At 38.0% G+C, this 23,319-nt stretch overlaps 2 protein-coding genes across 2 annotated transcripts; both read right to left on the bottom strand.

Annotated features, from left to right (window-relative positions):
* Positions 1–6,529: 6,529 nt before the first annotated feature.
* LOC140317788 (uncharacterized) lies at positions 6,530–8,191 on the bottom strand. The gene is made up of 5 exons (XM_072395294.1): positions 8,115–8,191; positions 7,528–7,848; positions 7,081–7,338; positions 6,782–6,994; positions 6,530–6,702 (listed from the first exon to the last, which is right to left on the bottom strand). Exons 1-5 carry the CDS (start codon positions 8,161–8,163, stop codon positions 6,530–6,532), a joined length of 1,014 nt encoding a protein of 337 aa, XP_072251395.1. The 5' UTR covers positions 8,164–8,191.
* Positions 8,192–8,932: 741 nt separating this feature from the next.
* LOC140318126 (peroxidasin homolog) lies at positions 8,933–22,577 on the bottom strand. The gene is made up of 6 exons (XM_072395811.1): positions 22,406–22,577; positions 21,174–21,494; positions 12,851–13,111; positions 11,167–11,487; positions 10,716–10,976; positions 8,933–10,271 (listed from the first exon to the last, which is right to left on the bottom strand). Exons 1-6 carry the CDS (start codon positions 22,446–22,448, stop codon positions 10,090–10,092), a joined length of 1,389 nt encoding a protein of 462 aa, XP_072251912.1. The 5' UTR covers positions 22,449–22,577; the 3' UTR covers positions 8,933–10,089.
* Between the last annotated feature and the right edge of the window lie 742 nt (positions 22,578–23,319).

Here is a 23,319-nt window from a genome sequence, read left to right as displayed (position 1 = left end):
GACAACTGGGAACAGGTACAATGACTCTTCTGCAAACTTAAATGGAAATACAGTATATACAGTAAACAGAGTTCAAACAAGCTTGAGAGTCAACTTCAAAGTATAAAGAGCTTTATTCTTCAACGCAGCCTGAACCCTCTTAGACAAGCCTTCTGGGATTTTTTTCAGTAGTCTTCAGGAATAGTTCTCCGGGCTTCTTGAAGGACATTCCAAAGGTCTTCTCTGGACGTTGGCTGCCTTTTTTTCATTTCTCTGTCAAGGTGATCCCATCCTGCTTTGGGGGATTTTTCTATCTGAGTATGCTTTAATTGCATTGAGAGTGGGTTTGGGATCATTGTCATAGTGAATAGTGAAGAATTTGCAAATCAGTTGGTATTGCATGGTGGATCAAAATCCTTGTTTAACCCTTTTCGAAGACAATTTAAACTAAAAAATTACCAAATTTGGATTCATCACTCTATACAACCTGTTACCACTGATTTTCTATTCCAGTTCTTGTGTCATTTGGCATAGCTCAGCCTTTTCTTCTTGACAACCACCCTTCAATGGAAACCTTTTCTGATGAGGCTTCAATGAGCAGTAGATGGATCAGCTGAGGGATCAGACACATCCCTCATTTCCTGTCTTTGCTTAAACTTTTCCTTTTTCAGGCAACGTGCACCAGGAGATACAGACTCTTTAACATCCTGTAGGGGGTGTGCTGGGAGGTTTTCACTAATTGAGTTAGCATGTATCAAAAGTCTTGTCTGGTATTAGCATCTAGATCACATGATTTGGTTCAGGCTATCTTTCATCGTTTCATCAGCCTGATCAGAAAACATCATGGCCGCCAGTGGTGGAGAACCTGCTTCCTTGGGGGTAAGTAATCATATATTAGTCATACTTATTTTCAATAAAACAGCAATATAAATTCCTAAAAGTAATCCTGAGATACGTTTCCAGATTAGGGTTAGAAATTTGATCAATGTGCATCATTCAAAATTTTGTTTTAAACTGGAAGGCTTTCACATACTGTTCATTTGCCGTAGATAGTTTTTTCAACCTGTCAAACCTGTCAAATGTGCCAAATTTTCAGCTAAAAGCTCTTTGAGAATCCTCTTGTCGATGCAAACATGTTATTTCTTGTCTATCAAACTTTGTTAGTTTTGTCATTTTTTTGATGATGCAACAACAGACAATGGAACAAAATGTGTCTTTGTGACAGTCTGCTAATAATAAAAAGAGGCTACAGAAAGGCTTTAACATGGGTTCTTTGCTAAGTTGTCTGTCATGTGTAGCCTCAACGTTGGTTCATACCTTGAGTTAGGTGCCTTTTTTAACTGAACGATTCATGGGTCACTCTTAAGTGGCTTCACAAACAAACACTTCAGGACTGGACTGAAAATGGGTGAAAAAGCAGCCAATAAGCTAATAATAGCTTTGAAAAACACAGAAAGCCTGGACAACCAATGTTCAAGACCAATCTAAAGCAACACTGGAGAGGTTTAGGAAGAACCCTAAAACTGTGTGCGTCTGACTCGTTTTAAAGTACATTGAGTTTTGTTGTGCATATTCCTGGGCTTGAAACTGCCCAAGAGGGTAAGGGGCGCCTTGGGGCTGAGGATGTCTGGAATTTTCTTTAAATGTATATATTCAGACTCGTACTTCCCCACAGTGGTTTCACCCTTGCACTTTTTCTCTGTGACGTTCCTGTTTTGTAGCTCAGCTTTTTTTTTTACAACAGACCACTGCTTTCCAGCGTTGATCAATGGTTATAATGGTACCAATTTCATTAGTTTCCTATGAAATATTTGCATTTTTACAGAGAGAATTAAGCAGAAGAAACAGTCACACCTGCTGATGCTGACGACGAACTTCAAACTTTATTCGCCTCTCATCATTCAGCACAAGTACAGCCTGTGATGAAGCTCTTAGACTGTGGCCTTCTTAAACAGAGCCATGATAAATCACACTGCTGACTACTTAAAATACATGCAACACACAATTGAACCAAAGTAAAGCTTCTGCATTTTGGTGTTTTGACAGGTTTAACATAAATGTTGTTAACAAGGAAGCAAAGTAGCATTTGCAATCAGATAAGAGCAACACAAAACTATCACTCATAAAACCCAAGCGCCTGAAGCCTGTAAATACGATGCAAAAGTCATTTGATTAGGTGAAAATAAAACTGTGTTAGAGAAACCCAACATGTTCAATTCTTACAAAGATAAAATGCCCAGTTCCTCTATAAAAGCAAAAACATGTTTTCTCAAGAGGATCGTCCTGTTTCACACAGATTTCACACAGTAAAAGACACACTTTTTTTGAAGAAAAGTGAAAAGAAAATCATCACTTTAGAGCATTATATTTCTTCCAGAGGTACCACAACAATGTTTGAATCATATTATCATCCGTCATCAAGCACAAGAGTATCTTTGACCATCCCATAAAATAATGGGATCAAATTTCAAAAGGATTAAATATATAACCATAAGTTTGAACATGTAATTATGAGGAAAAAAACATGCTTTTTAAAATTCTTTAATACGTAGTTTGAAATTAATTTCAATCCAAATAAGCAGCAACACCTACTCAAAACGTGAGATTGCTAACAGGCAGTTCATCTTCTTTTGTCTCATGTGTTTTTTTTACAATGGTTTGTGTCTGTGACACGAAAGCAGTCCGATAACAGCCTGAAGCTCACTAAGTTTTTAGATGTCTTACCACAGGCCATTTTCTGAGACACTTTGCTGATCTTTATACAAAATTTTAAATGTTGAACATCAAAAGTATTTTGAGACCCAAAGACATCAACTTTTTTTTTTTTTCGTTTATTTTGTTTTCTGGGGAAATATGTATAAAATGATGAACGATACAATTTTGAGTTGAGGTTCAGCCATGAAAATATGACTTTTGCATATTTCACTCGGAGAGGGAAGGCATCGTGTAGTGGTAAGGAATGCCTCATATGGCATTGTATGCAGTTACAGTGATCATGGTCATGCTGAGCTATATGACAGTAAAATAAAATATGACAAACTATTCTGCACCACTTCTCCTAAAAGAAAAAAAAAGGATCTAAGTAAACAATATTTAGTAAAAACAAATCTCCATCAATTGTATCATTAAACATGCAAAACAAAATGACAGAAAGAAAATGATGACCAGCTCACCGTGAGAGACTCCGAGGAGCATCAACAGCACTCCAAAGACAGCTTCCATGTCTCTTTACTGTTTGGTTATCTGGCTGATAACTAGCATCTTTCACATAAATCTAACACTTAACTGTGTGAAATGTCTCTTGCGTTCAAAGAAGTACCCACGACGACCAACGTCTTGTGTCAACATCCTTTCTTCCTTATTTCTGTTTTGCTACACTGAGAGTTGAATAGAAAAAATAGTGTGAGAACAATAGACAACTGTTCTCGGTGAGTACATAAACGTATTTCATGCCAGAAATAAGGTCTAGGTTAAAAAAAAACCAGAGTTCCCCTTTAAAGACATAAAGACCTGGATGACTCAGAACAGTCTGCTTCTAAATTCAGACAAAACTGAAGTTGTTCTCTTTGGATCTGAGCGCTTCAGGGAGAAATTGTCTAGTTGTATAGTTACTTTAGATGGTATTTCCTTGGCTTCTAGTTCTACATTGAGGAACCTTGGAGTTATTTTTTACCAGAATTTATCATTTGACTCACTTTGCTCCCAAACTGCAGGTTTACTTGTTGCTCCCAGAGTTTCTAAAAGTAGAATGGGAGGCAGAGCCTTCAGTTATCAGGCCCCTCTCTTGTGAAATAAGCTGCCAGTAAATGTCCAGGGAGCAGACACCCTTTCCACTTTTAAGATTAGGCTTAACACTTTCCTTTTTGATAAAGCTTATAGTTAGGAATGGCTCAGGTGATCCTGAAACATCCCATAGTTAAGCTGCTATAGGCTTAGACTGCTGGGGGACCTCATCTGTCACACCTTTCCTCACTTTGCTCTCTTTTTCCCCCTGTTTAATTTCTCAAATGATATTATGTACATGTGACATTTTTGTGGTTATTAACTTGTGTTTCCCTGTTCCAACAGGTATCCTTTGAATGGTGTTATGGTGTTTTCCCCCCTCTTTTCTGTCCTCTCAAACCCCCCAGCTGGTCGAGGCGGATGGCTCCCCATCCTGAGTCTATACTGTTTTTTAATTGGCTCTACATGAATTAATTGGATTATTTTGAAATTAATTATTTGGATTTCATTGGATTGTGATCACAATGAATTGAATTTCAACTGGCTTGAATTGGACTATATTATTTAAATGCCTTGAGATTACATTTGTTGTAATTTGGCGCTATACAAATAAAACTGAATTGAATTGACAATAGTGTCCTCCTGCCCATTAATGAATTGATTAATTAATAAACTTATAAATCAAATAAAACACACTTGAAAATTCAAAATATAATAAAAAAAAAGAGAGAGAGGTCATCATAGGATTAAGCAAATGTCTGAAATGTGTCCGAGATTCATTCATTGATGTTTCTGTAATATCTAAAACAAATCATCTGGCATAAATTTAGCATTTATTAAAGTGAATTTTCAGAACAGAACTCAGAATCTTATTTTCAAAAAAGTCAACAAATATAACAAGCAGAACCAAAGTAAAAAAAAAAAAAATACACAAAAGATACATTTAGAATAAAAAGAAACCAACTACCTTTTTGAATGTGTGAGATTTCGATCTGATTTCATCATAAAGACAAATATCCACAGCTGATTTACAGTATCTGAAGTAGGTTTAATCCCTGAGGTTAACGTCAAACTGTATTTATTGACTATATTTGATGCCATCGCAGCAAACATGTTAAAATAGTAAATAAAACTTTGACTTTGTCTCATGTGAAACAGTTCAGTTATTCCCCTTGACAGACTTCTAGTAGCACCACCAATGGTCTGATCACCGTCTCTGTGTATTATTTACTGTTCAGTGTTTGCTGATCAGCAGCTGCCAGTAAAACCTTATCAAACATCCTAAACACATTTCTATATTGAACAGTGTGAAATGTCTCCTGTTAGCGAGCAGCCTCGGAGGACAAAGCTGTGTTCACATAGATGAAAAGGGAAGTAAGCTTAACATGGTGAATGCTAAGAAAAGAAGGACTGCATCACACAACCGCACACATACACACACACACCAATGTCTTTGTGTGACAGCTTCTGTGACAGAGAAAAAACCAAAAGATTAAGACATCGATTTAGACACTTTTTGTCTAAACAGATGCACTGGATCGTTGTAGAGAAGTGAAGAAACCTTTTTTGTATCTTAAGCATGGACTTGATTAGCAAAAGTTTAACTGAATAAACATTAAGACTGGCTACCTGGTCTCTGAAAAGTCCAGAACAAATGTTCCTTTTACATCCTTCGGTTTGCCTGATTTCCATGTTCATCACTGCCTGGAACAGTCACTTATTGTGATGCTGATAGTCGGCAGCAGAGGGAGCAAACACTCTAACACTCTGCAGTGGATGTTTGTACTTGTGTTCAAGTCTTCAGGGACCTTCTTGGTGTTCTTTGCTTAAGAATAAAGACTGTCCTAATAAATTCAATATATACAGCTATCAGTACTTCTTAAGTACAAAAATGTAGATAAAAGTTTTTTCCATCTCACAGTCCCTTTTTAACACATTCTGCTATAATATTGTGATAAATGTGATAGTTTATGTTTTTCTGTATTTATCTGGAAGCTGTTGTCTGCTGTTTTTCACTTTCATCGACCCGCTCAGCTGACGGGACAAATTAACACCAAAGTTACAGAGTAAAAACAATTAAAGAACCTGACATCGGTCCTTGACAAATGTACGAGCCATAAAGAAAGAAAAATATGCTTTTATTGCTCCACAGTGGTTTCACCCTCGTGCTTTTCCTCTCTGATGTTCCTGTTTTGTAGCTCAGCTATTTTGCCAACACACCACTACTTTCAAGCGTTGATCAATGGTTATAATGGTACAAATTGCATTAATTATAATTTCCTATAAATATTTGCATTTTTACAGAGAGAATTAACCAGAAGAAACAGTTATACCTGCTGATGCTGACGATGAACTTCAAGCTTCATTCGCCTCTCATCATTCAGCACAAGTACAGCCTGTGATGAAGCTGTTATACTGTGGCCTTCTTAAACAGATCAATGATAAATTACACTGCTGACTACTTTCAAATACACGCAACACACGATTGAACCAAAGTAAAGCTTCTGCGTTTCGGTGTTTGGACAAGTTTAACATAAATTAAATCTTAACAAGGCAGCAAAGTAGCATTTGCAACTATAATCAGATAAGAGCAACACAAAGCTATCACTCATAAAACCAAGCGCCTGAAGCCTGTAAATACGATGCAAAAGTCATTTGATTAGGTGAAAATAAACAGTGTTAAAGAAACCCAACATATGCAATTCTTATAAAGATAAGATAGTTCCTCTATAAAAGCAAAAACATTATGTTTTCTCAAGAGGATCATCCTGTTTCCAGCTTGATGAATGTTTGAGATTTCACACAGTTAAAGACACTGGTTGTTGGTTCAAGATGGAGAGCTTCTCATTTCAAGCATCAACACAGCGTTCTCTGGATTCACAGCAGAGCCTTCGGCTTTTTCATGTTTCTTTTTCTTCCAGATGAAAAAGAGAAAAATACCCATTAACAGAAGAATCACCACAAGTGCTCGCAAACCACAAATGAGCAGGGGGGAGGAATCTGTTCAGAGACACAAGAATAGCAACAGGTTAGAGCTGGATTATTTTTCACTTTAATTACTTGGTTAGTTTTTACTTACTGTAATAAAGATCTCCTGTGCTTGGACTCACAGTTTGATTGGAGGATGTGTTAATAGTGGAGGGATTAACTGAATCTGTCTCCTTACCCACAGTTCTCTGTGTAACTGTTGTTGGGACTGTTGTTGCTGGTTCTATACACAGGCTGTTATTTTCTTTAAACACCCACTGTGATATGTGTGTTCCATCGGAAGTGCAGTTAATGAATATGAAGCCTTTGAACAAACAAAACAAGAATTTATACACAGAGTCATTATTATAATCAGAGTCATGAAGATCTTTTCATCACATCCTCACTCACCGCAGTTAGAAATGTTTTTCTCTTTGGAGACAGAACTGATGTGATTCCTGACTGAGCAGACCAGACGTCCTGACACGTGTTGTTTCAGAGTGATGATGTTAGTCTCATTACTTCCAGAGAGGAGCTCAGTGTCTGTCAGTATGTGTCCATCCAAAGTCCAGCTGTACTGAGGACTGTCCCCTCCCTCAGAGGAGCAGGACACATTCATCTGTCCCTGGGACAGACACTCAGAGACCAGCTGGACAGAGGACACAGGAGCTGAGAGAAACACACATGTGACTTTAAACATGATAACATGTTGGTTTTATAGATTTCACTGAAGAACAGAGAAGGCACCAAATACCAAAATATGAAGAAAACAACATGTATTATATAGATTATAAATTCAATCTCAGATTTAGGTCCATCAGTGTGACTTAATTTACTGGGTGGAACAAAGTTGTTTACCTTCAACAGACAGTTTTAGAGTCCGACTCTCTGTCTCCTGTCCATTTGAATTAAAGAGTGTGAGTATATATTCATCACTGTCAGTTCTTCTCAGGTTATTGATCTTCAGTGTTCCATTACTGGGAATAAAGACAGATCTTCTCCCAATGTAATTAGTTACAATACTATTCTTTCTCCCATTGAATATTAATGATGTTCCCTTTTTCCACTGATATCTGGGTATTTCTGAGGCGTCGTTCATCAGATGCAGGACCACAGCTCCTCCCAAAGCTCCATAACACTGAGCTCCATCCTGTCTGCCATCACAGTAAGTTTTTACGCCTGCATTTTTTTTTAATAAGAAAAGTGAAAATATCACCACTTCACAATATATTTCTTCCAGAAAATCCTTATATGGCATTGTATGCAGTTACAGTGATCATGTTCATGCTGAGCTATATGACAGTATGAAAACTATTCTGCACCACTTCTCCTAAAAGAAAAAAAAAGGATCTAAGTAAACTACATTTAGTAAAAACAAATTTCCATCAATTGTATCATTAAACAGGCAAAACAAAATGACAGAAAGAAAATGATGACCAGCTCACCGTGAGAGACTCCGAGGAGCATCAACAGCACTCCAAAGACAGCTTCCATGTCTCTTTACTGTTCAGTTATCTGGCTGATAACTAGCATCTTTCACATAAATCTAACACTTAACTGTGTGAAATGTCTCAGCTTCGCTTCAGCTTCCATTTAAAGAAGTAACCACGAATGCTAATGTCTCGTGTCAACATCCTTTCTTCCTTATTTCTGTTTCGCTACGCTGAGAGTTGAATAGAAAATATAGTGTGAGATCAATAGAGCGTCCTCCTGCCCATTGATGAATTGATTAATTAATGAATAAACTGATTAATCAAATACAACACTGTCATGGCCTTCTTTTTCCATCTCACAGTCCCTTTTTAACACATTCTGCTATAATATTGTGACAAATGTGATAGTTTATGTTTTTCTGTAATTATCTGGAAGCTGTTGTCTGCTGTTTTTCACTTTCATCGACCCGCTCAACAGACAGGACAAATTAACAGCAAAGTTACAGAGTAAAAACAATTAAAGAACCTGACATCAGTCCCTGACAAGTGTGTGGGCCATAAACAATGAAAAATGTGCATTTACTGAACTAAGATAGTTTACCTGTAAACTGCTTATTTGTATTTCAGAAAAGAGTTTGTGTGTCCTCTCAGCAGGTTGTATCAATTTTCATAAGATACCAAGACGTTTGCACTAAAAATGCCCATTTCATACCCGTGACTCATTTTTGTAAGGCAACAACTAACAGTTGTTTTGTGTATATTTCAGTGTAAAGTGGTGAGTATGATAGTAAAGTCTCTACAAACCAGCAGCAGGAAATATCACATCAACCAATGAGTCAAAATGTTTTATTCAAAGCAAAAATGATACTCAGCATTTATCAAAAGTGCAAAAGTACAATCTGATTGTAGCCGATTCAACTGTTACTTGCAACAATAACTCAACAATCGGGCAACTAAATGAAAGCTTATAATGTAACAGGTACAGTTCAATGTGTGATGTTTACAAATGATGTTGATGTTGGGTGAAAAAGTTACTTTTTACCGTGGGAATAGAAAAATCAATGACATCTTTAAAAATTTGTGCATATGTCTGGAAAATGTCAAATGTTCACTACAAATTGAATGATTACAGGTATTGAAATACATCATTATAGTATATGAAAAGGAAAAACATGACCATTTAGAACATTTATATACATATAAAACCTTTGGTTGCCTACGAAATCATAGCATACAAGCTGCTTGTAAAGTCATATTCTGCTATAGACATTTCTTTTTTAAATATACAGCAAAAAAACACATCAGATTTAGTCTTAAATGTGAGTAGACCTTGAGACCTTCAGACCTGGAGCAGACCTACAGTCCAACAAAAGACACATTTAGGACTAAATCTGAAAGGTTTTTTTGCAACGAAGGAAAACACAGAGAAAAACACAACATTTTTCAACAATATCATTTTACAGCAAATAGCTTCTCATAACAGGAAGATTTGAAAGTTATCATAGACTCCACTCTAAGGGCAGCAGTGTATTGATAATTTGAGTTTGTTTAATCGGTTTGACCAAATCTAGTCTTTCTTCATGAATTTAATGATGTTAATAAAAGGAGGTTAAATGCATACACTATTATTGGGATAATCTTTTCTTGTTTGGCACTCACGTCTCAAGACACTAAGAGCAGACATCTGAAAACACATGAACAATCAGACAAACTCAAAAGAAACAGAAGAAAGCAAAGTAAAAACAACTCTGATTATTCTCTTATAATCTGTAAATTCACTGCAAACATCTCCTCATAAGAGGGCCGGGTATAGAGTAACCTCTGGTAAAAAAGCAGTGCAGTGATCATTTCTGTTGGTTCAGACATGAAAGCAGGTTACAATGCAGAGCCGCTATTCTGAGATGGCATTTTTCCTTGTAATGTTTACATGAGACTGAGCTGCTAAAATGTCAACACACTGAGGAGAGACATCTGAACACAGCTGTTATCAATCAGGCAAACTCCTCAGTTCAGTCACTGAAGAATCCTCTGATTTCTCAGTTCTGCGCGGTGCAGCCGACTCTTCAGCCTTCTCGTATTTGATCTTCTTCCACTTGAAATAGACGCCGATCCCAACAAATGAAACAACAGCAGCAACTGACAGCAAACCGCATGTGAGCAGGGAGTGATCTGTTCAGACAACATGTGACAGAAGACAGTTGCAAGACATTACAGTTAAAGATAAAAATGTTGAACAGAAAAGTCTATTTCAAGTGCTCCTATGATCTCAGTCTTGTTATAAGATACGAGTTATGGTTTCTCTATAAAAATTAGTATAATACACTGTTGAGATTAACATTGTTGTATTGGAATAAGCGAAAGACTGTGTCACTGTGTTATAAGGGTACTGCACCCCGGAACCTTGATCAATTAACCCAGGGACCCCCAGGAGCTCTTGGAGGTGTCACCCCCCCGGTTGTTCTGTGCTGCTACCTGTGAGATGCTACCTGTATATGGGTGCTGTTGCAGACGTTAAGTAAAGTCTATTAACCGTTCAAAGGGTGCGTGCATTATTAACCATCCAAGGTTATAACAAACTGCTGTCAAGAAAAGTGCATAATTCTACAGTTTTACCTCTACAGACAGATATAATCTGTTCTTTGGAGACAGAACTGATGTGATTCCTGACTGAGCAGACCAGACGTCCCGACACGTTTTGTTTCAGAGTGATGATGTTAGTCTCATTACTTCCAGAGAGGAGCTCAGTGTCTGTCAGTGTGTGTCCATCCAGAGTCCAGCTGTACTGAGGACTGTCCCCTCCCTCAGAGGAGCAGAACGCCCAAATCTGTCCCTGGGACAGACACTCAGAGACCAGCTGGACAGAGGACACTGGAGCTGGGAGAAACACACACGTGACTTTAAACATGATAACATGTTGGTTTTTATAGATTTTACTGAAGAACAGAGAAGGCACCAAATACCAAAATATGAAGAAAATAACATGTATTATATAGATTATAAATTCAATCTCAGATTTAGGTCCATCAGTGTGACTTAATTTACTGGGTGGAACAAAGTTGTTTACCTTCAACAGACAGTTTTAGAGTCTGACTCCCTGTCTCCTGTCCATTTGAATCAAAGAATGTAAGTGTATATTCATCACTGTCAGTCCTTCTCAGGTCATTGATCTTCAGTGTTCCATTATCGGGAATAAAGGCAGATCTGTTCCCAGTGGTATTAGTTATAATAATATTCCTTCTCCCATTGAATATTAATGATGTTCCCTTTTTCCACTCATATCTGGTTATTTCTGAAGCATCGTCCATCAGCTGCAGGACCACAGCTCCTCCCAAAGCTCCATAACACTGAGCTCCATCCTGTCTGCCATCACAGTAAGTTTCCACACCTGCAAATTTAGGAAAAAGGGTTGTTTTTAGCAACAAGTAAAATCATTTTACATTTGAGACTTTAATATCTAACATGATTACGGCCATCTCTTAACAATAGACAAATATAATAGGAAAACAGAAATAGTGTGTTTGCTTTAATTATGTCTTCATCAGACCTCCCTGTACAAACAGACATCTATCATCTGCAACTGAGCATCATGCAGATCTGTGATGAGAAAACAGAGTTCAACTAACAGCTACTTTTGCTGTATGACCCATTTCTCTCACAAAGGACTTTCTAACATCACAGCAGGAAAACTGCTGGAGCAAAATTTAGCATTCACTTGTAATTTTCTCTTTTTTCCAGCTGCTTCAGTTTCATGGCGCTGCTGCAGTTCCTGCTGCATCTGTCACACACACACACACACACACACTATTGTCAGGAGCAACTCTGACACTTTTTAAAGAGACACTCGGGACTGTTGTGGTTATTAATAACACTCACCCTATTCCATGAAAAGTAAAAATGTCAGTTTTTAGGTGTTTATGTTAAACAGTCATCAAATTCTGATAAATACATACGTACCTATAGAAACACACACATACATACATTAAAAAAAACAGAAAAAGTTCTAAGTATATTCAAACACATGATTCAAAATTATCTGCTTTCAGAATTTGTGCACAAATGTCTGAGAACCTCCAGCTGTAGTATTTTTCTAAAAAGAAAAACACAGTCTTGTAATAAATATGATTTAGCACAACTGATATACACCAGTTATTGAAAATAACTGATCTTGTGGTTTCATAAATTCATCAACAGAAATGTTTACCTACTTTAATGTAAACCTTTATATATTAAATCCTGTAGTCATATACAGTACACAGTGATTGTCTTTACTTTCAGTGCACGTTCACAAGGAGTTCATCTCAGAAATGTTCATAGTTATTAAAGGGAAAAAGAGATCAACCAATGTGCAAAAGTCATAAAGACAAAAAATATGGCAGCACAATGACAATAAGTTGATTTCTAGAGATATTATGATCACACTCTCCTCAAAGGTGGAGGTTCATTTACTGAGTGAAACATAACTACATCCATGAGCTATATAACATTTACAAGTTAATTTATTAAAAATGTTCTGGTCTAAGAATCTAAGACTTACTTCTATAAACATGAGTAAGGCCAACATGATGTGTTGGTGGATGACTGATAATGACTATATGGAGCTGCTCCTTCCTCAACCTACAGGCTGCACTGGCTTCAAGTGCCCACTGTAGTATGGAATTGTTCATTAATAAGAAACATTTATTGAAACAAACTAATAAAAAAAATCATTTGTGGGCAGTAAAAAGTATTTAATTGTTGTTCTTTCTTACCTCTACAGACAGATATAATCTGTTCTTTGGAGACAGAACTGATGTGATTCCTGACTGAGCAGACCAGACGTCCTGACACGTGCTGTTTCAGAGTGATGATGTTAGTCTCTTTACTTCCAGAGAGGAGCTCAGTGTCTGTCAGAGTGTGTCCATCCAGAGTCCAGCTGTACTGAGGACTGTCCCCTCCCTCAGAGGAGCAGGACACCTTCATCTGTCCCTGGGACAGACACTCAGAGACCAGCTGGACAGAGGACACAGGAGCTGAGAGAAACACACACGTGACTTTAAACATGATAACATGTTGGTTTTTATAGATTTTACTGAAGAACAGAGAAGGCATCAAATACCAAAATATGAAGAAAATAACATGTATTATATAGATTATAAATTCAATCTCAGATTTAGGTCCATCAGTGTGACTTCATTTACTGGGTGGAACAAAGTTGTTTACCTTGAACAAACAGCTGTAGAGTCCGACTCCCTGTCCCCTGTCCATCTGAATTAAAGAGTGTAAGTGTATATTCAGCACTGTCAGTCCTTCTCAGGTCATTGATCTTCAGTGTTCCATTATCGGGAGTGAAAGTAGATCTGCTCCCAATGGTATTAGTTATAATAATATTCCATCTCCCATTTAATATTACTGATGTTCCATTTATCCACTCATATCTGGGTATTTCTGAGGCGTCGTCCATCAGCTGCAGGACCACAGCTTCTCCCAAAGCTCCATAACACTGAGCTCCATCCTGTCTGCCATCACAGTAAGTTTCCACACCTGCAAATTTAGGAAAAATGGCTGTTTTTAGCAACAAGTAAAATCATTTTACATTTGAGAGTTTAAGATCTAACATGATTACGGTCATCTCTTAACAATAGACAAATATAATAGGAAAACAGAAATAGTGTGTTTGATTTAATTATGTCTTCATCAGACCTCCCTGTACAAACAGGCATCTATCATGTACAACTGAGCATCATGCAGATATGTGATGAGAAAACAGACACAAAAAAACAAAAAAAAAACAAACACACAACCACAAAAAGAACAAAGTGTCAAAAACCACGAATAGCATCGAAGCCCAGTTGCCTCATTCAGACTGGAAGTATCTATCAAAGTTTTAGTCTTATTCTATCTAGATTACACACTAGCTGTTCTAAATGATTTTACTCAAAACAGCCCAATAGAACAAACATAATTGCAATTGAAAAACATTCAGTGGTCTTTTCGTAAATGTCTAAGTTGATTTGAATCATTTGAATTAATTTCACTTCACAACACTTCATAAGATGTATGTGGATATGAATATGAACATGCAGACATCAATCTTGTGAATTTGGTGCACCGCACACTCATATGACAAATGAGAAAAGGGCATGGAAATATTTTATATTCTAGCTATGATTTTGATAAATAAAGTAAGAAATGTTAGATGCAATTCTTTTTAAAGTCAGCAGAAACAAGCTTCAGAGGAATCAATCCCTGTTTTAGGCTCCATAAACATTCCATTTGGCTGACACATTTCTAACAAAGATGCTTCTGGGTGAAGTTCAAACTGCGTAATCAGTCTTTGACTCCAGTAGGAAATGAACAGATACTTTTCCAGTAATGCACATAGTCTACGTCTATTTCATCTTTTCATTTTCTAAGAGAAGTGATCGGTTGGGAGGTGTTTTTCTGTGTATTTATCTCTTATCTTGAAGCCTAACTTGCTCTGGGGCATGTTAGTTATCCAAAGTAAATCACCATGGTGATACAACCTGGGAAGAAGTGAATAAGTTTCATGATACTGAAAATCCAGAGTTGAACCTGAGGTTACTTTAATAAGTCATCAGCACTGCTTCATTGTACAGGCCCCAGATTGTTCTGCATTTTTGTGAGACTGCCCGCAAGTTGCAGCAAATCGCTGCAACATTTACCCTTCAAGGAGACAAAATATGGAAAAAAAACCTCTTTTCTGTTCTCTGGTGGATCTATTAGGGTGTCTGAAGGCACCAAAAATTGTGAAACTTCCCCAAAACACAACTCTGGCACTTTTTTTTAGTTCCCCTTTGTTTAAAGTTCCTCATTCAGTGAGCCAATTTTCATTTCAAAAGAGTTGTCACTCCTGAAGTTCACTACACCTCCTCTGCAAAGCCTCGATTGCTCACATCCACCCCACTAGAATGGTGAAGCCAGCCTCCCTTGCATATGTCCTATTGCAGCTGTGCTAGTGAGCATCCATCTTGCATCTACCACCAGCCAGTGACCTCACCAAAACGCAGGGTTAATAATTAATAATTAATGTTAACAGACAAAGAGGTGTCAAAACAGTACTGAGGCACTATGCTTAAACCCCATTGGTGTCAGACACACCCCACAGTATATATTAGCTGTGCCCCAGTAAATCCGCATAGTAGTTTTAACCAGCTGTCAGTGACACAGTTGCTGTATAACTCATTTAATGTAAAAAGAGACAATGAAAATAAAGTTTTGGATCAAACCCTCGCTCTTTGCTCACTGAAGGACACACAAGCAACCCCCAGGTTCAGGTGAGAGAGTAAGATCAAAATCTGTCTGCATTTAACAAAACAACCTAATATTCAGTTAGAATAATGTTATTAATGGAAAATGAAACCTTAAAAATCCCTCCTGTCTTTCGCTTCTGTTTTTCTTTTCTCTGCCTGTTCATCCTCACCATCTCTCCTTCATAATTCACTGAACTATGATCTCCCTTAATTCAGTCCCACCTGGTTCTATCCTGCTCTTTCTTTTCTGGTGAGGGGTCTCTTGTCTGCCCGAGTCGGGACTGCGCTCCCTGTGGTCGTGGGCCAGGAGCCCTCTCAGTGTGGTCGGCCCCCCAACGAGGCTTTTTCCTTTTTCCATGTCTCTGTCTGATAGGTGCAGTGGATCTGAGCATGCGTGTTTGTGTGTGCTTCTTCTACTTCTTCTTTTTGCCTCTCCCTTTATTACAAATATCCTCAGCGCGTCGATCTCGCATAATTGATTTGGCACACGTTTTAAACCGGAAACCCTTCCTGACACAACCAATCTAATAAACTATATAATTAATCCATATCCATATTAACAACATTAATAACATTATTCTAAGTTAATATAAGGTTGTTTTCATAAATGCAGTCAGATTTTGATCTTACTCTCTCGCTTACTTAAAAAAAAAAAAAAAAAAAAAAAGCTTGTGTGTCCATCTATGGAAAGAAGCAAGACATTGGCAAGGAGTAAGGGTTTGATCCAAAACTTTAACTTATTGTCTCTTTTTACATTAAACGAGTGATACAGTAAAGTCCATCTTAATCAAAATAACACAGTGGCAGTTTTCTGCAGCTTAGCTGAGGAGCGTGCACACAGCTCAGGCAGAGCCAGAGACAACATTAACTTTTGGTGATGTCATAAACAGTGTGAGAACTCTGTCTCACGCCTGGCTTGCATTTCATGTTGTGCACCGCCCCAATATAGATACGTGTTTGCTCTTCTGTTCTGCTGACCGCCTGTTGCGCATCAACTACATCATGCACTCCTCCTCCACACAATCCGCAAGTCTGTACATAACCGAACAAAACAACTTACCTCATCTTTTATTTGAATGAAAGTGCATTATTTGCAATTATACATCTGTTAAATATATCTATACTGTGTATTAGTATCTTTGCGACACTATCCCTGACAGCCAGCTGGTTAAAACTTCTCTGTGAGTTTACACCGGGACATTGGTTTGACGCCTGTGGATCAGAACCTGTCTCATGCTCTATGAGACCAATGAGACCTCAGAAAATTGTGTCAAATAGTTGAATAAAAAAGGGTATAAAATGTTACATTTAAAAGTTACATTAAAGCGAGTATAACACAAATTCAGTTTTCACCACAAAATATTTGATGTGACGCAGACTACTAGCATCTGCAAATGAACTATCTTCTATTCAAATATGACAATAAAACACTTTTTCTGCAACACAGCTATGAGCTATCTTGAGAGCTAACAGAAGAACAGCAAGACAACAGAAATCAGAGAGAGCAGAACTAACAGAACAGAGTGGCATGTGAATAAAGTTGAACAATTCACCATTAGAAACTCCCAGTAGCAAGAACAGTCCAATCACAGCTTCCATGTCTCTTTGCTGTTTAGGTGTTAATCACCAGCTGCCAGAGAATTTCATCTAACACAATATGTGCGTGTGTTCTGCTCTTCACTGAGAAATGTTTCCCGGTCAGTCTTAGAAGAAAAGCTTTCACACTATATTAGGAGATGTTAGAAGAGGAAGTAATGTACTGTCAGTATTCTCTTCCTTCTTTACCTCGTCTAGATATATATGTATATATATATATAGAACGAATAATCTAAAGTGTAACAAAATATACATTGAAATGTATAATCCAGCCATATATGAACAGTTTTATGAGTAAAGTTATAACACAAGAGGAAAACTGACACCTACAACTCATAACATAGTAATATTATTGAAACTATATTACAACCATCTGTGAGAACTGCCAACACTGTCGTGTGGAATAAAGACTCTACTGGGCAAAGGTTCCTGTAGCGGCTGCCAGGGAACCCAAGGTTTGTGTGTGAGTGTGTGTGTGTGTGTGTCAGTCTGACCAATGAAGATGTACCTGAGCTCAGTTTTTTACACTAATTGTAGTCTCCCCCATGCATTTCTAATGTCCGGTCATTTTTGACAGGGAACATCAAGCGTGTACAAAAGCTAAACGAAACCCAAAATTGTGTGCAAATTATTTATTTATTTTGTGTATTTAAAGACTCTTTGTGGACAAAGACATATAATCTTATGTCAGTCTGAACAAATTAACTACCCTTTTCAGAGATAAAACTTTTAAATTTGACCAGAACACAACATGAGGGTGAAAGCGTTTTTATTAGTTTTTGTTACATTTACAGTTGTTGTACCCTCTTAGGCTTCAATTGGTCGCAAAGAGAGACGGATGCCTGCTTGCACACTCTTCTCTGTTCCAGCAGTTCGACCGCAGTCGTGGACCAGAGGTGCAACTGCACACCACTACAAGCACCCTGAGAGATACCTGTGAAAATTGTGGTGTGCCACATTTGAGTGCAGCTGCTCTCCGCCAGCTGAGACCCACCTCCATGACCACACAGCTCTGTCTGGTTTGACTGAAGGCTTCACTGACGCATGCGATGTGTGAAAAGTGTTTATTCTCTGATGAAGAAGATCAGTCATCATGTGTGGTTATCTTTACTTTGAAGCGAGGAATTCAATGATAAAAATACTGTGGTTTCAAAAGGCATAAAAACGGTGAGTGCCTCTGGTTTAGTATTCTTTCTCAAGTTTCTGATCAATTCTGTGTGACTTCCTATCAAGCTGTCAACATTTTATCGTCAGCCAGTACAGGAAACTAATTCATAAACAGACTTTCACTCCATACAATCTGTGATCTAAATCTTGCTTTCTTTGTCACTGGCTGGAGGGAGGCATTTGATCCTTTGTATCTTTGCACTAAAGGGAAAAATGAATTGTTTCATTTAACACGAAGTGCACACAGTGCTACTCAGTGCTTTACAAAAAACAATGATGAACGTGGTAAGAGGCATGCTATCCTATTTTCTCATGGATAATTTGGGAGAAAACAAAGTTGTGGAAGAGGTGCGCTCCGCACTGAAGTTTTCCCCTTGCCAATTAAAGAAGAAATACCAAATCAAAGATGGCCCTAGAGAGGTTATGTCTCAGGATTAGAACTGGATAACTGAGTGTACCTATTCCATCAGAAACAAGACACGTTCATTTGAAGGAGATGGATGGTATTTATGCTTTACTGACAAAAACAATTGTGTGTTTTGCGACTCGGATGCTAAAACAGTTGAACATCTGTTCTTTGGGAATCTTTTCAAGACTAAAATGCTGAAAACAAATTCTCAGTCACCCACTGTAGACTATAATGACACCATAACCTGGACTATGATGGATGAGGAGGAAAAATATGCGATGGACAATCATTTGATTTTTATTAGCGAATTATTTAGTTCACAGTAGATTTTTAAAAGCCAGGAGCATGTATTTCATCTTTTTGAATAAGTCAGGCCATTTTGAGAAGTGAGGGAAATCGGAAGTCTTTGGAAATAGAAAGTGCTGGTCATGTTTTATATATCTGTAACTTTTATATCCTAAGTCACATGAATAAACCTTCATCACCTTGGCAGATCGTGGTTGGTTTAAACAGGGCTAGCAAATGTTTTTCCTCCATTTCAGAGATAACACCTCACTTGCCGCTTGTCATAACTTTTTTCCGGTTGGTGCACCAGTGAAGAGACAAAGAGCAGACCCAATAAGCACATTTACATCACACCAGAAAAAGATTAAATTATTGTGCTAGTCTTACCAAAACCTTAATTTTTAAAATGCATTCAAACTTGTTAGTCTGACCAAAATACTATGAACCCACCCAGTACTGTTTACTCTCAACAGGACGTGAATGGACTGCGCATGTTCCAGTGCGCCATCTGTTTGCAAAAAACACAATAACCGAATTTCCAGTAAAGCTGCTCTCAATTCACGATTTTTCACGAACTTCAGAAAATGTGACTAAAAAAAAATCAACTGATTAAGAGAATGTGTAGGCTTGCTGTCACTTAAAGTCATTCGAGACTGTCACTCGGCTCCAATAGAATCCTGATTCTGAATATAATCTGTCAAAATCTCCATTCAAGTGGTTTAAAGACGTCCGTGCAGTGAATTCGGCTTTACTTGCATGTACAATGATTTTCCACAGAGAAAGTTAGAGGCAGCAGTCCGCAGCAGTCCACGGGGTCACAGCATTGGACATACCTGGATTTATAATTCAATAACACCCCCTTGCATGTAAACTGGGGCAAGAACAGCGGTCTAGTTAAATGTCCAGGTCATGCTGTAACAGTAGCTCTACTCGTCTACATTGACGGTGTACAATAGGCTACATATTGATTGGATGTATGTTATCATAAATGCACCTGTTGTAAAAAAGACTCATCTACAGATGCTCCACTTGAGTAATGTGTACATCCTTAATTCTTAATTCTCCTCCACTTAATTTTGACCAGTGAAGGGAAAAAAAAAGCAAGTCCTCTAATCAAAACAGCCATGCAGATAGTTTGTTCGTACCCTTAAAGACGACGCCATTAACCATTTCTCTCTAAGTAAACATTTGTACATTTGTAAGTCATGGATTACACACACAGAGTTGCTATGTTTATGAATGCAAATGAACACAGAAATGTGATGATATAACACAGCAGAGTAGCTGTACAAAAGCAACAAAAAAAAACACCAAATGAGTTATTTTCACAGATGAATATTTAATTGCATTGCCAACAAATCTGTGTTAACGATATAATTTGCCTCGGTACCTGGAGAGTATCATGGCAGAAAAATTAAACTGTATATTTTTACATTAGGCCTTTTACATTTTAAATGTTTGTTTTTTTGCCAAGTAAATGCTAATTGTATCACTTGAAGTCAATGAGTCAAACATGAGTTGCTGCTTCAGTAAACATAAAGCTCCTTCCAGAGCTACTACTCGTGCCTCTATTAGAGGTAGCAGGTAAAGCGTATAACACAGACAGGCATGTATCACAAAAGTCAAGTGAAAATCATAACACTGGTGTTGAATTGGGACATCTTTTCATTGACTCCCCCCTCGAGCTGCCCTCTGGGCTGCAGTCCTTGCAAAAACACTGAACACAATCAATCCCCTGCCTTTCCAGCCTGATCTGACAGAGATGTGCAGCTTTGGTCTACTGAGTTTGCTGTTTGAATTTGACTTGGCCATACTCCACCTCCTCCGTTTTCTCCACTCGCCTCTCCTGCCGCTGCACCACCCGGACGTCAGCGTACGTCAGTTCTTCGCCATTTTCTTCACCATTTTCTTCCTCTACTGAGGAGCAGGTAAGAGTGACATAACTTTAAATTAATAAATATGAACAATGAATTATCAGAGCAGTCGTTTCACATAATAACGGTAATATGCTGTAACTTTTCTTTCCATATTTTCACAGGATGCCAGGATAAAAGGTTTTGATTCATACCTTTGGGGGTTTGTTTTCTCCTCTTAACAAAGACGAATGCCAAGCCAACAGCTAAGAGAATCACAAGTACTGCGAGTACAATAGTTGTTGCAATTATTGCCGACTGGGCTGTTCGTAAAAAAAGAAGAAGAAGTAGATATTCATTGAGAAAAAGATTTTCAGTCTCTAATTAGAATAGAGAGTGATATCAGACACAAACACAATATGAAATTAATTTATTGATTATTAATAGAATGTAAGATTTGTGTCTGTTAATATGACTTAATTTAGCAAACTGAAAAAAAATGTTGATTTACCTTGAACAGACAGCTGTAGAGTCCGACTCGCTGTCATCTGTCCATCTGAATTAAAGAGTGTAAGTGTATATTCACCGCTGTCAGTCCTGTTTAGGTTACTGATTCTAAACGTTCCATTATCGGGAGTGAAGGTAGATCTGCTCCCAATGGTATTAGTTATAATACTATTCCTTCTCCCATTTAATATTAATGATGTTCCCTTTTTCCACTCATATCTGGGTATTTCTGAGGCGTCGTCCATCAGCTGCAGGACCATAGCTTCTCCCAAAGCTCCATAACACTGAGCTCCATCCTGTCTGCCATCACAGTAAGTTTCCACACCTGCAAGTTAAAAAACACAAAAATGATAAAGAGGAACTCCACTACTAAGCATATTCATTCTGACAGGGACCGCGGTCGAGTGAGTTTTCTGGGCGACCCTGTCTGTGTCAGATGAATCTTCGAGAAAAAGCTCATGTTTGCTCCCTCATTGTCACTCTGTCATGGCCTTTTGAAAGAAAAAAAAAGAAGTCCATTTGGTGTTTTATATCATTTAACTACCTCCCGAAGTTATGATAATAATAATATCATGCCGTTCATCCAAAATTGGAAAACATTTACACTACTTAATTTCTTGCAGAGAAGAACAGATTATAATAGATTTTCATGTATCTAATACATCTCTGTCGTTTATTTCAGGTGCATATTCAAATGGAAATGAACTCAGAATTTGCCATTGAGACATCCATCCATCCATCTTCTATACCCACTTAATCCAACTGTTGGGTCAAGGGGCAGCTGGAGACTCTCCCTGCAGTCATCGGGCAAGAGGCGGGACAGGTTTGGCAATCCATCACAAAGCCACAAGACAAACAACCACACACACTCACTCCTAGGGATGAATTTAGAGACACCAATTAATCTAACATGCACGTTTTTTGGACAGTGGGAGGAAGCCGGAGTACCCGGAGAGAACCCACGCATACACAGGGCATATGTGGTCGATCGAGAACATAACAGAGAACACACAGAAAGGCCCCAGCTGGGAGTTGAACCCAGAACACTCCCACTGTGAGGTGACGGTGCTAACCACCAGAAACAACAAATATAAGCAAATTAAAAACACCAAACACGACAAATCAATTAGAAAGAAAGCTTTTAAAGCTTTTAAAATATGAAATATGATAAAAGTTGAGGGTTTTGTGTCACTGCTGCAGATACAGTTGATAAAGAATTGATGAAATCCAACTTACCATGACAGACTGTCAGCAGCAACAGACCAACCACAGCTTCCATGTGTCTTCTCTGTCTGGCATTTATTGATCAGCAGCAGCCACAAAACCTTACATTGAACAGCACAGACGTGGATCCTCCAGTGAATAGAGTGAATGTTTCCTGTAGCTCAGATCACTGTGGGAAGAAGGTTGTGCTTTAACATGCAGAGAGTTGAAAAAAGGAAGTGAGAATAATGTTCTAAAGAAAGAGGGAACCTCATACGTTGTCTTCTTATGCGTGCAATAACCACGAAAGACAAAAAAGGACTCTATTTAAAAATGTTGTGGCAGTAAGAAACGCTTCACACGTCATTAAGCATGTTTGCAAGGCTTTAACCAACAGACCTTCCAAAATGGTGCGTAATGTCGCTGTCGTTACTTTTTAATTACATAAATATATATAAGCGTCATGTCAGCTTAGCATGTCACATTATTGAGCACACACTGTATTCACTACTTATTTCTATGTATCGAGTGACATTGAGATCCTTGCGGCACAGCCCAGATCACCCTGTTTTCACCACAGCTGCTAGCTGAACTGAAAAAGTATTATCAAGGCAAGATGAAAATTCAGTTGGTTTAACATTTGAATTAGAGTTGTGTGGGTTTTGTGTCTTTCTTATGGTGATTGTAATAAAAAGGGAGAGATTTCATGTCTCTTACACGTCGACTTTATCCATCAGCCCTTGTTTTGCATTTGCTTATTTTGCTTTAGTTTACCATCACCATTGTAACCTTGCTATACTATCCCAGGTTTGTTTGTGTTACCATTATGTTACAGTTATTTAAGATTATTTTTGCCTTCCTTTGTCCCCCTTCTTTCAGCAGTGGTGTTTGTGTGTGGGCAGCCCAGCACTTCCTGACTTCAGGTTTTAGTGACACCATAGATATAT

The sequence above is a fragment of the Leuresthes tenuis genome, unplaced genomic scaffold (assembly GCF_036924035.1).
Source record: "Leuresthes tenuis unplaced genomic scaffold, fLeuTen1.0.hap1 SCAF_11, whole genome shotgun sequence".
In the NCBI taxonomy this organism is placed as follows: Eukaryota; Metazoa; Chordata; class Actinopteri; order Atheriniformes; family Atherinopsidae; genus Leuresthes; species Leuresthes tenuis.
The sequence above is the reverse complement of the archived record's forward strand: the minus strand, read 5'-3'. Positions and strand labels throughout refer to the sequence as shown.